This window comes from Choloepus didactylus, chromosome 13 (assembly GCF_015220235.1).
Source record: "Choloepus didactylus isolate mChoDid1 chromosome 13, mChoDid1.pri, whole genome shotgun sequence".
NCBI classification, from domain to species: Eukaryota; Metazoa; Chordata; class Mammalia; order Pilosa; family Megalonychidae; genus Choloepus; species Choloepus didactylus.
The window spans coordinates 91,656,077-91,675,816 of record NC_051319.1 but is presented as its reverse complement, the minus strand read 5'-3'; the positions used below and the strand labels follow the sequence as shown (position 1 = coordinate 91,675,816).

At 41.2% G+C, this 19,740-nt stretch overlaps 1 protein-coding gene across 2 annotated transcripts in view; it reads left to right on the top strand.

The window, feature by feature from the left end:
• DPYSL3 (dihydropyrimidinase like 3) overlaps window positions 1-19,740 on the top strand; it is a 129,920-nt gene that overhangs the window by 91,985 nt on the left and 18,195 nt on the right. For both annotated transcript variants that reach the window (XM_037801399.1, XM_037801400.1), the window contains exons 5-8: window positions 2,051-2,112; window positions 3,003-3,083; window positions 16,147-16,215; window positions 19,215-19,335. In XM_037801399.1, the coding sequence (XP_037657327.1) occupies window positions 2,051-2,112; window positions 3,003-3,083; window positions 16,147-16,215; window positions 19,215-19,335 (333 nt within the window). The remainder of the gene's footprint in view (window positions 1-2,050; window positions 2,113-3,002; window positions 3,084-16,146; window positions 16,216-19,214; window positions 19,336-19,740) is intronic.

Genomic DNA, 19,740 nt, shown 5'->3' with positions numbered 1-19,740 from the left:
TATACTTTGCAGATGAAGAGACCGAGGCTCAGAATAGTAGCCCAAGATCAGAGTTAGTAAGCAGTAGATCTATCCACATTTTATGCTCTTCATCTCCATGAAATTCTGCCCATTTTATAGAGGAAGACATTGAGGTTTGGAGAGGTTGACTGACTTGCATAAGGTCAACCTGTGAGATTAGGTTAACTATGAGATTAGGGATTTTAAACCCCTATTGTTTTTTTGTTGTTTGTTTGTTTGTTTATTCAATTTTATTGAGATATATTCACATATCATACAATCATCCAAAATGTACAATCAACAATACCATCATATAGTTGTGCATTCATCACCCCAATCTATTTTTTGAACATTTTCCTTGTACCAGAAAAAGTGAAAATAAGAATAAAAAATAAAAGTAAAGAAGAACACCCAAAAACCCTTATTGTTTTACTCCAAAAATCAAACTGTTACAATTATGTAACAGTGGCACCCATGGAAAAGGCTAAGACTTTTCTGGGTGCAATGATGTTGGTGCTTAGGCTAGGAGCTTGAGGCATGAAAACACATTTGTGTGTGTGTGTGTGTGTGTTTCCTGTTTCTTCTCAAGATATATGTTCCCATTGTTTTCTTAGATTCTTCTGCTTTCTACTTTTGATCCATAGATATTTCACACACACACACACACGCCGAAGTGCATGCACTGTGCTCAGCATTGGAAGGCAGCCTGTAGGATATAGGGAAGTATAATGCGTGGCTGCTGAGCATCAAAGGCAAAAGGAAGCAGGCTAACAAAGAGCAACAGAATAAATGCCATAAGATGCAAGCACTATTATCAATAAAGTAGTCTCATGCCACATATGCCAGGAGTACAGTGGGTGGGGTTGAAGGCATAGGGAAAACCTCTCAGAGAATGAGTTTTCCTTTCCATCCCCCTCCTGACCCTACAGGCCCTGTCCAATCCTTCGTGATACTGAATATGAGATTAATCCTTTCCTTCTCTCCTGAGTCTCGTTTTGCACTGGAAAGAGAATTGACTGGCATTAACACCCATTTCCCTACCAAAGTGCCTGGGTCATTCCACAGATGACATGGAGGCTTGTGGGAAGGATAGTGTTGGGAAAAACTGCCCTCAGTTGAACCACTCTGGCTAAGGAAGTTCTCAAATTACAACCTGGTTTTGGCCCCGAACGCTGTAGGCTGAGATGGCCCTAATGGTTGGAGACCAAAATTATCTGCTTTTCCCCCAAAATAACCCTCTGTTCCCCAGTCCCACCTCTTTCTGTAAATCACTGTAGTATTCAGTTTATTTTGGGTGACAACTGAATAGCTCTTTCCTTATAAACCTTAAGATTTCAATATTTACGCCTGAGGTGTGATACTTGCCTACTGACGATTACCTCTGGTGTTAGCCCTTGGGCAGGGTCTGTACCTTGGTTCTTCTCTAGGATCCAGCACTCCACACAGGCCTGGTATATAACAGGCATTCATTAAATAATGAAATAAACCCATCTCCAGGAAGTCCATTAACGGAGACCAACTGTGTGCCAGGCCTGCTGCTCAGAGCTCTGTGTGTTAATCTCGTTCAGTGTTCACAACCACAATATGCAGTAGGGTATTATTTTTCCCCTTTTACAGACGAGGAAACCATGGCCCAGAGAGATTATGTAGTCCAAGCCTCACTGAACTAGTATGTGGTAAATTCCAGAGGTTGCAACCCATGTGTGACACTGCTACTTTGCTACAGTAATTCTCTATGATAGATATTGCTTCAAGTGACATCAAACTTATTAACCCTCTGGGTAGGGAATACTTAAGGGGAAGAGGCATGAAAGAGGAGCAGAAGAAGAGACTATCCTGCTATGACATGGAGTAGGAATTGTTGATTTTACTGGGAGGAGGAGATGGAAAAATGCTGTCAGAGAATGTGAGGAAAGGTATCTGTTTTACCTGGGATGGGAGCCTCCATTACAATTGGTTCATGGGTGACAGAGAGAAGTGGCAGCAAAGGATGGAGAGCATGGTGATAATGTTGTCTTTCCTCATTCCCTCCCTTTTTCCTCTCTGGCAGGAGTTAATTCCTTCATGGTTTACATGGCGTATAAGGATTTGTATCAAGTGTCCAACACGGAGGTAGGTAACGGTTCATTTGCTGTGTGGTTTGGGGTGGCTGGATGCATTTTCTATTGTTGCTGATGACCTTGGGCTCTTTTAACATGAGTCACTGTGGTCACCATGGGAGATGCCTGGGCCAGAATGTCCTTGCACTCCATGCTGCATTTTAAATAAGGTAACCAGCAGAGTGCCCGTGGCAAGGCAGAAAGGGAGAGAAGGAGTTAGAGTTTCCATTGGCAGCAGCTTCCTCAAAAGGATAAGAGGAAGGGCATGCCTAAGACTCCATCTCCCAAACAAACTCCAGACCCCTTCTAAGCTCAGTGAAAGTGTGCAGTTCTCACCCTTGCAGGATTAAGGAGGTCCTTCTGGTATTTGAGGTAATAGCCTCTGACTCTCAAGAAATAACATGGAATGTGGTTGTTTTAGAGAAATCTCAAGTTCTCAAAGGCAATACAAGAAATTAATCCCCATACCTCTGATTAGGGGTTGAAGGAGGTTATGTACCTTGAGAAGTTTAGAGGCAGGGGTTTCAGCTTTTATGTTAGCTTCTGGCCAGGTTGTAGTAGCTTTCTGGAACGTTTGTTAAGAAGGATTCTGAAGCTCTGTCTGGGATCAGTGGAAAATAATTCCATCAAAAACATGTGCCAGGGGCACAGTCAAGGAATTGGTAGCCCTTTGTTATATATTTGATCTATCTGCCTAGAACAACTATAGGCATTTTACAAAGACAGAGTTTCCTAGATTTCCATTGGACCATGCATGTTTTAGTCTGTATTTCTACCTTAATCACTTCTTTCCTCTGGCTCATCCTTTGGTTTTTAGCTCTGGCTTTAGAAATCAGCTCCTGATTTAGGTTGGTAAAAGCATCTGTGACTTGTGATGGTGATGAACGCTCATTTCTGTTTCAGCTCTATGAGATCTTCAGCTGCCTGGGAGAGCTGGGGGCCATTGCCCAGGTTCATGCTGAGAATGGGGATATCATTGCCCAGGTAACACCATGCAGCTCCCTGGCATTTGCATTCTATGTGGGCTTGGGTCTGCATTCCATTTGCTTCTCCATTTCTTCAGTGTTGCTTGAGCTCATAGTATCTGCAAGGTGTCATTTAAGTGCTCTGGGGTAGCTAACAACAGAACACATCCTAAAGAACCTCACAGTCTAGGAGGAGGAAAAAAGAAATGTAGACAAGCAAGGGAGAAAGTAGAATACACCAAAAAAAGGTAAGAGATTTGGTCATTCTGGGGAATCAGAAAAGACATGCTGGAGGACAAGTTTTTCACATTAGGCTATTTAGTAGAGAGCGTTGCAGATTCTTTTCTGAAAATGAGTCAAAGCTCCGTGACATAAGGAAAAACCTAAGGCTGGAAATCTGATCCAGGCCTGCAGAACTCACTGCCTTAGATAAAGAATTTAGGTCTTGTGGGATCAGACATCCCACTGTGCTTTCTAGAAATTATATTGAGAAACCTGAGGAAAGAGTGATGAAAGCAAGGGCCCCAAGGCCCAAATTGATCATTTGTAAGGAAGCAGAGAGCAGTTCTTGCTCCATCTCCTGGGCTGTCTAATGGTATAGATGCACAGATGTGTCTTAGGAAGGGTTTTGTTTATCTCAGGAACATTCAAGATTGGCTTCTGCTAGGGGAAGGCAGCCATAAAAGAAGAGTGAGCACTCTTAGTGCATTTGATAACATTAACAACAAGAAGCCATTATTCATTCATTCAAAGAGCATTTCCTGAGCACTTTGTGCCAGGCACTATGCTGTAGAGATGAGCCAAAACAGATGCATTCCATATCGCCCAAGTGCTTGGGTTGTGCCTTCATTTTAGAAGTTGTCCAGGACTTGGTGAATGTGCTCATCAGGGGGTGGGAACGATGTTTAGGCTGGCCCCAGTCTCAGAGCCCTTGGCCTCCTAGCAGCAGGTACCATTTGTTGAGTATTTACCACTACATGCCAGACACTGGTAGGTGCACTAGAATGTTCTCATTTAACTTTACCCTGACCCTTTAAGGATGATAGCCATTTCCTATTTCATAGATGAGAACACCGAGGCTCAGAAAGGTTAGTTCACTGGCCCAAGGCACACAGTCAATAACTGGTAGAACCAAATCTTAGTCCCGAAGGTGGTGTCCCCAGGGGACATCTTTACCTGGAGGTGGTGTTTGTTCCAGCAGCCCGGCCACAGTCCCTCTCTGAGAGGCAGTGCCCCACCAGTGCAAGGCTCCAGCTTTTGTGATTTCAGGCTCTGAAATTTGTCCTGTTGATGGAGGATGAAAGCTAAGTTTGCCATATCCTCTCGCTTACGACCAGGGAGGCTAATTAGCCAGGCCTATGACAGCACCATCTCCCAAGTCTCCCCCACACTCAGAGATAATGAAATTGTTTTCCACAGATGGTCCAGATGCCTTGCTCCCGTGGGAGGCATCCCAGCAGTGTTAAGCTGTCATTCCTCCCCCTTCTCCAAGTTTTCAGTATGGCAGCCAGAGGTCCCAGCCTTCCCTCTAGCTGACCTAGAAAGTGACCTCCCTGCATCTTCATTTTAGTTCCCCAGGAGGCAAATGGGCTCATACTCAAAGCCCCCTTTCCCAGGTCTTCTTCCTTGTGTGACTCCTTAACCCAGAAGAGTCCCTGGTCCCAGCTGCCCTAACTTGGGCAGGTCTGTCCTCCATCAGACAAAGAATAATGACATTTTTCCATTTGGATGAGTTTCTTGTGTGTTTATTAAAATCATCCTGAGCTGAAAGATTTTATCTCATTGACTAAATGAAGGCAGCTGCTGTACTCAGTTTCTTGCTGCTCTTATGCAAAAGTGACTGAAGAGTAAGAGTAAGTCTTTTCTTCTGGGTAAAAACAAGGGCAATTTTCAAAAGTTTCAAGCGGGCAAGGTAAGTTGGGAGTCCAGCATTTTTAGCCATTCAATCAGCAAATCTTGAGAACCCGATAAGTGCCAAGCTTTGGTGAGGAAAGATGAAATAATACATGGTCTCTCTCCCCATGCTGCAAGCTGCAATTGGGCCATGACCCAAACTGTGATGCAATTACAGCTGTGATCAGTGCCTCAGCACCCCAGTGTAAGGTGGTGTCAGTGGATCTGTCTTTATATGCTATTTCTACACTTCTGGCTGAAGGGACAGCATGACTTTTAGAATAGGGCTTCCCAACACCAGCAGCACATCAGAATCATAGGTGAAGCTTAAAGAAAGATTCCTCAGTTTTCCCTAATTCCAGAGATTCTGCTTCAATAGGCAATAGGAGAGTTCAGGCAAGTGTATTTTGAAAACCTGGTGATTTTTTTTTTCAGCTCTTGTTATTTTTATTGATTCAAGCCCTTTAAAGAACAAACCAACAAAGAATCTCATGATTCCAAACGTAAAATAAAAAGTATTTCTTTATACTATAGGTTTGATTTATTTCATGCACTTTTAATTATTTCTCTATGTTCCTAGCTCAAAATATCACTTACCCAATTAAGACGAACCCATTAACCACCAATTCTCACCAGTACCCAATTTTTATTATAATCTTTTTTTTGTTTTTTTAATCATCATTTTATTGAGATATATTCACATACCACGCAGTCATACAAAACAAATCGTACATTCGATTGTTCACAGTACCATTACATAGTTGTACATTCATCACCAAAATCAATCCCTGACACCTTCATTACCACACACACAAAAATAACAAGAATAATAATTAAAGTGAAAAAGAGCAATTAAAGTAAAAAAAGAACACTGGGTGCCTGTGTCTGTTTGTTTGTTTGTTTTTTCCCATCCCCTATTTTTCTACTAATCCATCCATAAACTAGACAAAGTGGAGTGTGGTCCTTATGGCTTTCCCAATCCCATTGTCCCCCCTCATAAGCTACATTTTTATACAATTGTCTTCAAGATTCATGGGTTCTGGATTGTAGTTTGATAGTTTCAGGTATCCACCACCAGCTACCCCGATTCTTTAGAACCTAAAAAGGGAAAAACCTGGTGATTTGAATGTGCTTGGAAACCAGTGCTGGGGCTGGTGTTGACCTGTGCGTTTCTCAGCACTTTTGAACAAGACAGAAGTGAGTGTCCTGTAAGGCAGAAGATTTAGTTGGAGATCTTACCCTTATGTGACTTCGGGAAGCAATTCAGAGTGGCAACTTACTAGAGTTTGGGAGAAATTCCATTCAGTCCAAGTTTCCGTAAATGAAAATATTAGAATTAAAAGTGGAGGTGTTTTGCTGCAAAAACCCACCACTGACCACTTTTTGAATTCTGTAGAGCTGGAGATAGTGACCATTCTACTTCTCATGGTTGCTTATACTATGTGCAGTTTTCTTCCTACTCGTCTTTTAAAATTTTTATTATTAAGAAAACAAAACCAAAAAAGAGCTCTTTCCCAGGTAGAAAGAATACTTCCCTTTCTAAACGTTTTATAGTTTCAAAGTGAGGCAAGGTTCAGTTCATCTTCCATATCACCAAATTCTCCCAGGCCACGGGACCAGCCTTGGTAGGCAATCTGAGAGAGAATGCTAGCAAAACTGCAGATATGATGTTTTAAGATTTCTGCCAGTTCCAGTTAGCCCATTTGTGTATTCACTGCCCATCCATCTGCTTCTTCCAGAAAGCTGGCCAGAGCCTTAGGAGTTTAGCAATCAGCCATAATGGTCAGGCCATTATTCTGCCATGTTTACAACTTGGTTAAATAGAATTTGACGAAAGACTAATTCAGATTATGCTATTTAGAGGCATTATTTTGTCTGGTTAAATTCTGAATCCATTCTTAACAGTCATAGATTTAAAGCATTAAAAAGCCTGAAGGGTGCAGATTCCTAAGATTTGGTCCCATATTTTCCAATTGGGTAGATCTGGATAGGGCCAGAAATTTGCATTTCTACAAAAGCAACCCAAATGATTCTAATGGTGGTACACTATAACTTGGGAAACAGTGCCAAACTGTAAGCTCCATGGGGTCAAGGGCCACATAACTTTAATTAAAGTACTTAACCCCAGAGCCTAGCATCAGGCAGATACTCAATACAGATTGTTGAATGAATGGATTTTTAAATGCCTGATTGAATAAACAAGTGAATTAAGCAAGTATGGTTTTGCAGTTTGCTGGGTCTGAAAGAGATGAAAAGGGCTGCAGAGAAGAAAACTGATAATCTAACAAACTGAACATCTTCCTTTTATAAAAGCATGCCAACTGTAAGTGGTTTTTTTTCTGCTTATAGTTATGACTCTACCCTATTTTGCAACTCCAAATATAGAATTAATAAATTTGATCAATATATATATTTTATTCTCTTTTTCTCCCTGTTGAACATATCTTTTTTTTTTTTTTTAATTCAGTTTTATTGAAATATATTCACAAACCATACAGTCATCCATGGTATACAATCAACTGTTCACAGTATGATCATATAGTTATGCGTTCATCACCACAATCTATTTCTGAACATTTTCCTTACATCAGAAAGAATCAGAATAAGAATAAAAAATAAAAGTGAAAAGAGAATACCCAAACCATCCCCCCATCCCACTCTATTTGTCATTTAGTTTTTACTCCCATTTTTCTACTGATTTTTTTTCAATTTTTTAACTTTGTTTATCAAAAAATTAAAAACAAACAGGCAAACAACAACCAAAAATACCCCACAACATTTCAAACAAAGCAATGGATTAAGGAAAACAAATAACCTAAAATAACTACTTTGCTTCCAATATGTTCCTACCATACCCCAAGAAAATTAATAAACCATGTCCAAACAGAGGAGTAAGAAAAACAAATAATCTAAAATAACTACATTGCTTCCAACATGTTCCTACCATACCCCAAGAAAATTAACAACCCCTAAGAAAACAAAGGAATAAGAGAAAAAAAAACCTAAAATAACTCTATTGCTTCCAACATGATCTTACTATATCCAAGAAAGTTTACAAACCATAATGATTCCTGAGCATTCCCATAACATTGAGATTACCCTCCATAGTTTATCTGTTCTTATTAGATTATCATTCCCCCTCCACTAATTGGTATCTCTAGGTCCCCTACATTCTACAGTATAAAACATTGTACATTTTTCACAGAATTCACATTAGTGGTAACATACAATATCTCTCTCTTTGTGCCTGGCTTATTTTGCTCAGCATTATGTCTTTTTTTTTTTTTTTATCTTCATTTTATTGAGATATATTCATATACCACGCAGTCATACAAAACAAATCGTACTTTCGATTGTTCACAGTACCATTACATAGTTGTACATTCATCACCCAAATCAATCCCTGACACCTTCATTAGCACACACACAAGAATAACAAGAATAATAATTAGAGTGAAAAAGAGCAATTGAAGTAAAAAAGAACACTGGGTACCTTTGTCTGTTTGTTTCCTTCCCCTATTTTTCTACTCATCCATCCATAAACTAGACAAAGTGGAGTGTGGTCCTTATGGCTTTCCCAATCCCCTTGTCACCCCTCATAAGCTACATTTTTATACAACTGTCTTCGAGATTCATGGGTTCTGGGTTGTAGTTTGATAGTTTCAGGTATCCACCACCAGCTACCCCAATTCTTTAGAACCTAAAAAGGGTTGTCTAAAGTGTGCGTAAGAGTGCCCACCAGAGTGACCTCTCGGCTCCTTTTGGATTCTCTCTGCCACTGAAGCTTATTTCATTTCCTTTCACATCCCCCTTTTGGTCAAGAAGATGTTCTCCGTCCCACGATGCCAGGTCCACACTCCTCCCCGGGAGTCATACTCCACGTTGCCAGGGAGATTCACCCCCCCGGGCGTCTGATCCCACGTAGTGGGGAGGGCAGCGATCCCACCTTTCAAGTTGGCTTAGCTAGAGAGACAGGGCCACATCTGAGCAACAAAGAGGCACTCGGGAGGAGGCTCTCAGGCACAACCATAGGGAGGCCTAGCCTCTCCTTTGCAGCAACCATCTTCCCAAGGGTAAAACCTGTGGTAGAGGGCTCAACCCATCAAACCACCAGTCCCCTATGTCTGTGGTCATGTTAGCAACCATGGAGGTGGGGTAGGCGAATACCCCTGCATTCTCCACAGGCTCCTCAAGGGGGCACTGCATCTTTTTTTTTCCCTTGTTTTTTTTTTTTTTTTTTTTTTTAACTTTCCCTTCTTTTTTAAATCAACTGTATGAAAAAAAAGTTAAAAAGAAAACAAACATACAATAAAAGAACATTTTAAAGAGACCATAACAAGGGAGTAAGAAAAAGACAACTAACCTAAGATAACTGCTTAACTTCCAACATGTTCCTACTTTACCCCAAGAAAGTTACCTCATATAGCAACATTTCTGTGAACTTGTTCCTACTATATCCATCAGAAATTAACAGACCATAGTCATTCCTGGGCATCCCCAGAATGTTAAATAGCTTATCTGTTCTTCTTGGATTATTGTTCCCCCTTCCTTAATTGCTCTCTATTGCTAGTTCCCCTACATTCTACATTATAAGCCATTTGTTTTATATTTTTCAAAGTTCACATTAGTGGTAGCATATAATATTTCTCTTTTTGTGCCTGGCTTATTTCGCTTAGCATTATGTCTTCAAGGTTCATCCATGTTGTCATATGTTTCACGAGATCGTTCCTTCTTACTGCCGCGTAGTATTCCATCGTGTGTATATACCACATTTTATTTATCCACTCATCTGTTGAAGGACATTTGGGTTGTTTCCATCTCTTGGCAATTGTGAATAATGCTGCTATGAACATTGGCGTGCAGATATCTGTTCGTGTCACTGCTTTCCGATCTTCCGGGTATATACCGAGAAGTGCAATCGCTGGATCGAATGGTAACTCTATATCTAGTTTTCTAAGGAACTGCCAGACTGACTTCCAGAGTGGCTGAACCATTATACAGTCCCACCAACAATGAATAAGAGTTCCAATTTCTCCACATCCCCTCCAGCATTTGTAGTTTCCTGTTTGTTTAATGGCAGCCATTCTAACCGGTGTTAGATGGTATCTCATTGTGGTCTTAATTTGCATCTCTCTAATAGCTAGTGAAGCTGAACATTTTTTCATGTGTTTCTTGGCCATTTGTATTTCCTCTCAGAGAACTGTCTTTTCATATCTTTTGCCCATTTTATAATTGGGCCGACTGTACTATTGTCATTGAGTTGTAGGATTTCTTTATATATGCAAGATATCAGTCTTTTGTCAGATACATGGTTTCCAAAAATTTTTTCCCATTGAGTTGGCTGCCTCTACCTTTTTGAGAAATTCCTTTGAGGTGCAGAAACTTCTAAGCTTGAGGAGTTCCCATTTATCTATTTTCTCTTTTGTTGCTTGTGCTTTGGGTGTAAAGTCTAGGAAGTGGCCGCCTAATACAAGGTCTTGAAGATATTTTCCTACATTATCTTCTAGGAGTTTTATGGTACTTTCTTTTATATTGAGATCTTTGGTCCATTTTGAGTTAATTTTTGTGTAGGGTGTGAGGTAGGGGTCCTCTTTCATTCTTTTGGATATGGATATCCAACTCTCCCAGCCCCATTTGTTGAAAAGACCATTATGACTCAGTTCAGTGACTTTGGGGTCCTTATCAAAGATCAGTCGGCCATAGATCTGAGGGTCTATCTCCGAATTCTCAATTCGATTCCATTGATCTATATGTCTATCTTTGTGCCAGTACCATGCTGTTTTGGCAACTGTGGCTTTATAATAAGCTTCAAAGTCAGGGAGTGTAAGTCCTCCCACTTTGTTTTTCTTTTTTAGAGTGTCTTTAGCAATTCGAGGCATCTTCCCTTTCCAAATAAATTTGATAACTAGCTTTTCCAAGTCTGCAAAGTAGGTTGTTGGAATTTTGATTGGGATTGCATTGAATCTGTAGATGAGTTTGGGTAGAATTGACATCTTAATGACATTTAGTCTTCCTATCCATGAACATGGAATATTTTTCCATCTTTTAAGGTCCCCTTCTATTTCTTTTATTAGAGTTATGTAGTTTTCTTTGTACAGGTCTTTTACATCTGTGGTTAAGTTTATTCCTAGGTACTTGATTTTTTTAGTTGCTATTGAAAATGGTATCTTTTTCTTGAGTGTCTCTTCAGTTTGTTCATTTCTAGCATATAGAAACATTACTGACTTATGTGCATTAACCTTGTATCCCGCTACTTTGCTAAATTTGTTTATTAGCTCTAGTAGCTGTATCGTCGATTTCTCAGGGTTTTCTAGATATAAGATCATATCATCTGCAAACAATGACAGTTTTACTTCTTCTTTTCCAATTTGGATGCCTTTTATTTCTTTGTCTTGCCGGATTGCCCTGGCTAGCACTTCCAGCACAATGTTGAATAACAGTGGTGACAGCAGGCATCCTTGTCTTGTTCCTGATCTTAGAGGGAAGGCTTTCAGTCTCTCTCCATTGAGTACTATGCTGGCTGTGGGTTTTTCATATATGCTCTTTATCATGTTGAGGAAGTTTCCTTCAATTCCTACCTTTTGAAGTGTTTTTATCAAAAAGGGATGTTGGATTTTGTCAAATGCTTTTTCAGCATCTATTGAGATGATCAATTGATTTTTCCCTTTTGACTTGTTAATGTGTTGTAATACATTGATTGATTTTCTTATGTTGAACCATCCTTGCATGCCTGGAATAAACCCCACTTGGTCATGGTGTATGATTTTTTTAATGTGTCTTTGGATTCGATTTGCAAGTATTTTGTTGAGGATTTTTGCATCTATATTCATTAGGGAGATTGGCTGGTAGTTTTCCTTTTTTGTAACATCTTTGCCCGGTTTTGGTATTAGATTGACGTTAGCTTCATAGAATGAGTTAGGTAGTGTTCCACTTTCTTCAATGTTTTGAAAGAGTTTGAGTAAGATTGGTGTCAGTTCTTTCTGGAAAGTTTGGTAGAATTCCCCTGTGAAGCCATCTGGCCCTGGGCATTTATTTGTGGGAAGATTTTTGATGACTGATTGGATCTCTTTGCTTGTGATGGGTTGGTTGAGGTCTTCTGTTTCTTCTCTGGTCAGTCTAGGTTGTTCATATGTTTCCAGGAAATTGTCCAGTTCCTCTACATTATCCAGTTTGTTGCCATACAGTTGTTCATAGTATCCTCTTATAATTTTTTTAATTTCTTCAGGATCTGCAGTTATGTCACCTTTTTCATTCATTATTTTGTTTATATGGGTCTTCTCTCTTTTTGATTTTGTCAGTCTAGCTAGGGGCTTGTCAATCTTGTTGATCTTCTCAAAGAACCAACTTTTGGTGATATTTATCCTCTCTATTGTTTTTTTGTTCTCTATGTCATTTATTTCTGCTTTAATCCTTGTTATTTCTTTTCTTGTACTTGGTTTAGGATTGGTTTGCTGTTCATTTTCTAGCTTCTTCAGTTGATCCATTAGTTCTTTGATTTTGGCTCTTTCTTCCTTTTTAATATATGCGTTTAGTGCTATAAATTTCCCTCTTAGCACTGCTTTTACTGCATCCCATAGGTTTTGGTATGTTGTGTTCTCATTTTCATTCGTCTCTATATATTTAGCAATTTCTCTTGCTATTTCTTCTTTAACCCACTGATTGTTTAGGAGTGTGTTGTTTAACCTCCAGGTATTTGTGAATTTTCTAAGTCTCTGATGGTTATTGACTTCTAATTGTATTCTATTGTGGTCAGAGAATGTGCTTTGAATAATTTCCATCTTTTTAAATTTATTGAGGCTTGTTTTATGTCCCAGCATATGATCTATTCTGGAGAAAGTTCCATGAGCACTAGAAAAGTATGTGTATCCTGGTGATTTGGGATGTAATGTCCTGTATATGTCTGTTAAATCTAATTCATTTATCAGATTGTTTAGGTTTTCAATTTCCTTATTGGTCTTCTGTCTGATTGATCTATGTATAGGAGAGAGTGATGTGTTGAAGTCTCCCACAATTATTGTGGAAACATCAATTGCTTCCTTTAGTTTTGCCAGTGTTTCTCTCATGTATTTTGTGGCAACTTGGTTGGGTGCATAGACATTTACGATTGTTATTTCTTCTTGCTGAATTGCCCCTTTTATTAGTACGTAGTAGCCTTCTTTGTCTCTCAAAACATCCCTGCATTTGAAGTCTATTTTATCTGAGATTAATATTGCTATACCTGCTTTCTTTTGGCTGTAGCTTGCATGAAATATTTTTTTCCATCCTTTCACTTTCAGTTTCTTTGTGTCCCTATGTCTAAGATGAGTCTCTTGTATGCATCATATTGATGGTTCATTTTTTTTGATCCATTCTGCGAATCTATATCTTTTAATTGGGGAGTTTAATCCATTTACATTCAACGTTATAACCGTGAAGGCATTTCTTGAATCAGCCGTCTTATCCTTTGGTTTATGTTTGTCATATTTTTCCCCTCTGTCTATTAATATCCTTTATTGTACCCATACCGAATCTCTTTAGTACTGAACCTTTCTCCAAGTCTCTCTGTCCTTTCTTTGTTTCTCTGTCTGTAGGGCTCCCTTGAGTATCACCAGTAGGGCAGGTCTCTTGTTAGCAAATTCTCTCAGCATTTGTTTGTCTGTGAAAAATTTAAGCTCTCCCTCAAATCTGAAGGAGAGCTTTGCTGGATAAAGTATTCTTGGCTGGAAATCTCCCTCACTCAGAATTTTAAATATATCATGCCACTGCCTTCTTGCCTCCATGGTGGCTGCTGAGTAGTCACTACTTAGTCTTATGCTGTTTCCTTTGTATGTGGTGAATTGCTTTTCTCCTGCTGCTTTCAGAACTTGCTCCTTCTCTTCTGTGTTTGATAGTGTGATCAGTATATGTCTCGGAGTGGGTTTATTTGGATTTATTCTATTTGGAGTTCGCTGAGCATTTATGATTTGTGTATTTATGTTGTTTAGAAGATTTGGGAAGTTTTCCCCAACAATTTCTTTGAATACTCTTCCTAGACCTTTACCCTTTTCTTCCCCTTCTGGGACACCAATGAGTCTTATATTCGGACGTTTCATATTATCTATCATATCCCTGAGGTCCATTTCGAGTTTTTCAATTTTTTTCCCCATTCGTTCTTTTATGCGTTCATTTTCCATTCTGTCATCTTCGAGGTCACTGATTCGTAGTTCAACTTCCTCTAGTCTTGTACTATGAGTGTCCAGAATCTTTTTAATTTGGTCAACAGTTTCTTTAATTTCTATAAGATCATCCATTTTTTTATTTAGTCTTGCAATGTTTTCTTTATGCTCTTCTAGGGTCTTCTTGATTTCCTTTGTCTCCCGTACTATGGTCTCATTGTTCATCTTTAGTTCTTTGAGTAGCTGCTCTAGGTGCTGTGTCTCTTTTGGTCTTTTGATTTGGGTGCTTGGGCTTGGGTTATCCATATCGTCTGGTTTTTTCATATGCTTTATAATTTTCTGTTGTTTTTGGCCTCGTGGCATTTGCTGAACTTGATAGGGTTCTTTTAGGATTTGTGGACCAATTGAAGTCCTTATCTCTAATTTATCAGATCTACAGCTTCGTGGAGTACACTTTCTCTAACTAACCAGCAGGTGGCGTCCACGGGCCACCTGTTCTCCACAAGCCAGTTCTCCCCTTCTTAGCCTTTTTGGTGAATGGGGGAGTGAGTCTTGTGGGGTCCAATTGGTGTACCAAGCTTGCGTGTGTAGTTGGTGTTGCCTGCCCTGTATATGGGGCGTGTTTCTGGGCAGTCGGGGAGGGGGGGGTGGCTCTAACAATCAAATCTCCCTGGTGATCCTAGAGTTTTAAAGCTGCTGCAATAGTCTAATCCTTCAGTTCAGTCCTGCCACAGTTTGTCTCTGCCACTGACCCACAAGTCCTTGGTATTGGCGTATGGCTCCTGAGACTTGCAAGTGGGCCCCTCTTCCAGGCCGTGCACCCTGGGTCCTCTGTTGAAGGATGACTGTGCTATGTCACAGGTGAGTGCCGTCCCCCCAGGGCAGTTCTGGGCTGCTGGGCTGTGTAGGGAGGCTCCCAGTCTGCTGAAATGATGGCTGAATGGGGCTTTGTTAATTCACACTGCTCTACCTTCCCAACTCTGGGACAATCAGCTGAGGTTGCAGGGAAGGCTAATGTCCACGCCCAGTTTTGTGGTGTGTGCCTGTTATTTGAAGCACTTCCGTCACACTGGGTTGTCTGGGGCAGCTCTGGGCTATGGGGCTGGCGATGGGCAGGAGTGTTTCCTGTCCACCAGGATGATGGCTGTGAGCGGACACCCCCCTTTTCTTGGGAAGTTGTGGTGTTTAGTGAATTTTCTCAGCCACTGGATTATTGCGTTTTGTCTCAGAGCTCTCCTAGTTCTGTTCTTGACTTGACCTGCCCAAATAGCAAGTCTTTGAAGCTTTCTGTATTGGGCTTCTTAGAGTAATTGTTTTAGAAAAAGAAAAAAGGATTAAAAAACAAAACAAAACAAAACAAAACAAAAAAAAAAACGGGCCCTCCTCAGAGATCTAATGGGTTATTGAAATGCTAAGAGACAAAGCAACCAGGGCCATTAAGGAAAGGTCCACAGGGCAGAGAGATCAGCTTTTCTTCGGGATTTGCATATGCGCCTCAGGGCCCTTCCCCTTTCTATGTTCACCAGAACTCCAAAAATCCTCCGCTTTTATTTTGGAGTTTTTTGTGTTGTTTTTTTTCTATGCCTGTCTCCTCTCTGCTGGGCTGGCTGCTCTCAGATTCTCTGGTGTCTGGTCTCAGTCTATCTATGGTTGGAGTTTGAATCAGTAGAATGAGTTTCTGATAAGGGCTGCCACTGCAGTTCTCCCTTCTCCTTCCCGGAGCTGACAGCCCCTCCTCCCCCGGGACTGAGCCTGGCAGGGAGGGGCGCGGGTCCCCTGGCCGCAAAAACTTACAGATTTCGCTGATCTCAGCAGTTCCAGGTTTTCATGAGTGTTGTATGAAGTATGCCCAAAGTCAGATTGCTCTGTGGTGTCCAGTCCACGCAGTTCCTGGCTTTCTACCTACTTTCCTGGAGGAGTAACTAAAACATACAGCTCACCAGTCTGCCATCTTGCCTGTTGAACATATCTTTAGATTAGAACATACTAGCAGAATTTTTCCAAGTCTCAGTTAAGTTCATCGAAAAATAGTTTTCTATTCTTTTCTCTTTCTAGGAGCAAACTCGGATGCTGGAAATGGGGATAACTGGCCCAGAAGGCCATGTCCTGAGCAGACCAGAGGAGGTAAGTTGCAGGGGGTTTGGGGAGGGGAGGGAGGGAAAGAGAAGCAGTAGTAGCAGCCTCATTTTGCATTTGGAGTGTTTGTGTTTGGCTCACCTTCCCTGGCACATGCACACAGTGGATGAATAAGTATTGCTGAAAGGTGGTGAGAATCTATGAATAGCAGGCAGCATTATTTGAACATTTTTTTCCTAGACCACTTCTGCTTGGCCCTAGTTCAAGAGCCCTGAAGAAATTAGAAAAGATTGTAAGGGAAATGTGTACTTATGATCCCTAATCTTTCTAAAGATAACACTGATTGGAGGATAGTCAGTAGGAGTGGTAGATTTCTAATTTCTTTGCTAATCAGTGTGAATAGAGGCATTTCCACTTACTCCCTTATTTCATATTATATTTTGAGTCCTGCAAAATGTTGGCCATATGGATAGGCTCTTGATTGGGTTTTTCATAGATGTCAAACCAATTCATTGTGTAAGGTGATGACTGTCCAAGTATGGATGTTCCCCATGTGTAAAATGAATGATGATTTGTGTCTGCAGTTGGCAGCTAAAAGGGGAATAAAAGGCAAGAGTGGCTGATTCCATGCCTCTGGGATGTCAGTATCTTCAGCTGCTGGGACAGGGCTTAGAAATGGTTGCACATATGGCAGGGAGCAAATTAGTTTTGCGAGACCACCTTGGGTCTCGTACCTGTGGAAATTCAAGGCCCTCCATGTCGGTGAAGAGATCCTGTTCCCGTCCTGTGACTCCTACCCCCAAAGTCTACAACAGGTAGAAGCAGCAGCCAAAACCAGAAATGATCGTTATTTCCGTTGCTCATTATCTTTGTAAATTTCATTGCACATAGAGAAGAGTATGCGTATGAGAAGGGTGCAATGATTTTTCACAAACTGAATACACTTGTATAGCCAGCACACAGCTGGAGAAATAGAACATTATTTCTCCTCCCAAAACTCCTTTGTGTCTAATAGACATTTTTGTTGCCATTGGAAATAGTTTATAATTTTTGCAATTGGGGTTACATACTGCATTCTTGAAAAGTCCATCTCCTTAATAGTGCCAGGTCTCTTCTCTGCAGTACTTGCTTGTACCCACGCTGTGCTGACTGCTCACATTCTCTTCATTATCCTTGCCCCTGCTGGGTGCTTGGCATTATTACGTTGAGGGTCTAGGTAAGGAGCTGAAGCTAAGAGAGGTTAAGCCACTGGCCCATCCCGTTTGAAGGATGGGAGAACTGTTTATACAATGTGAGCAGGCCTGAGTGATCAGCACTTGTTTGTGAAACTTTTCTTAAATGCTGGTCACTGTAGAGATGTGCTGGCAAGATAGATTTCTTCAGCAGCAGCCAGGGGATTTCAGAGCAAGGTCTATTTTTGTTCCTTGGTTTGTTTTTCAGCTCCCACCCTCCTCACTGTTCCCGTCTCCTTTTTAGTAAAAAGCCTCTGAGCTGCTGATCTCTACAACCCTGGAAGCCCTTTTGGGTGAAGTTGGAGGGTGATGTAACCTTCCAAAGATAGTCATGTTGTCAAAGTGCTGAGAAACCCACAGTGCTGGGAAGGAAGGAGATCAGAGGGGCTGGGACTGAGGTCATGGGGGAGCTGAAGGAGCGGTCAGCATAGGTGTGAAGGAGGAGGAATGGGCATGAGAGGAGCCAGCCCTCTTCAGTTCAAGGCACACCCGGATACCATCTGGAACGATGCTCTTTAGGAGCTGGAACCCAAGGCCAGAGACGGCCACTGCAGACCACCAAGGTCCATGTGCTTCAGATGGTCACTGCATTCACTGTGATCAGGGACCTCCAGACCGTGTCCATGTGGAACCAAGTCCAGCCTGGGGGCCACCAGCTTGACCAGCCATGTTCTTAGAGCACCCTACCCTCTGCAGGCAGTGACTGGTTCACATTATACAACTACTGGGCATCTGCAAGCTATTTTTGGTATTTTTGAAAGCGTTGGGCTGCACAGGCTAACCAGAATGTCATATCCATCCAAAAAAGTAACTGTTGCTGATTGAAAGGAAAATGGTCAACTGTCTCTGCTTTTGGCTAAATGGGACTGACTCAGGCTTTGTGTAGTCACATCAGGCTGTCTCTCACTGGTCATAAAATGAGATCAGCAGGTGGGTTAATTGCCTTACAATAAAAAGGGATGAACGCTTTTAATCCACACACAACCCTATGTGTCAGGTCCTGTTATTATCCCCACTTTACAGAAAAGGAAATTGAGGCTTTGGGCTGTTGAGGTCACAGAGCCAGGATGGATACAGACTCAGACTGTCTGAGAGAGCCTGTGCTTTCAGACCCTGCAGCTGGCCTTGTTAATAAAATACGAGAAAACTTATTACTTCTTATTTAGTAAATGCAACCAGGTTGGTTAGCATATTTGTAAACATAAATTCTACATTAGGTTTTGGGGTGGAGGAGCTAGATAACAAAAGACGTCTTTGTGCTCAGAAGCCTGGGAATTGTTGTAATAAGAAATGCCTCCTAGAATTAACCTTCTGTTGGCTACCTATGGCTGCAGGAAAGCAGTTGAGGAAATGGGATGCCTAATTGCTGTTGCTGGTTATTTTAGGCAAAATGGTGTTGATTGTGTTTTCTGAGAAATCTGTCCTGGGAAGTTTGAGGAGTAAAGGCTTCCATTCAGTTGTAGCATTTGTGATCATTACAGGGAGAAAAGAAAGTAGACCTAAGGGAAAACTCTCTGGCCCTCATTTATTAAGTACTTGCTCTATGCTTGGCACTGCCCTCACACAATAACCCTCTGCTATACTCTTCTTGTCTCCATTTTTCAGATGAGGGACTGAGAAGTTAAGTGAAGTAACACAGCTAAGAAGCAGTAGATCTGGCAATAGGATTCAAGCCATCACACTCCAGATCCCAGGCTTTTACACTCTGTCTATACTGCATTCTCCTAGTTTGTAGAGCAGGGGAGTGTCTGCTTTGAGAGGTTCATGAGCCTAGTGACTCCTGGGTTTTTTGTTTGTTTGTTTTTTTGTTTGCAGCTGGAAGCTGAGGCTGTGTTCCGCGCCATCACCATCGCCAGCCAAACCAACTGCCCTCTCTACATCACAAAGGTCATGAGCAAGAGCGCAGCTGACCTCATCTCACAAGCCAGAAAAAAAGGTGATCTGTTCTCCCAGGACCTTGGGGTGCCTGTGGCTGGGTTGCTCCTTTCCTCCTTGTCTGTTCTGTATAAATTCTGCCTATTTTGCTCACCACTCTGCTCTTTAGGAAGCTCATCACATGTTAGCTCATTTGATCCTCTCTGCATCTTGTATGGATGACAAGACCCCAGGATTTCTCCTGCTTGACATATAAGTAAACTGAGGTTTGGGAAGGTTATGTGGTTTGCCGAGGTGTGTGGTGGACTTCTGAACTTCCTTTGATCTGTCATTGTCAGTTCACATGATCTGAGCTTCATTAATGGACATATTAATCAAGATTATTTTGGGTACAAAAGTCAAAGAGCCAACTCAAATTAGCTTAAGCAAAAAGCAAACAAACGAAAGCATAGTATTAGTTGTAGGT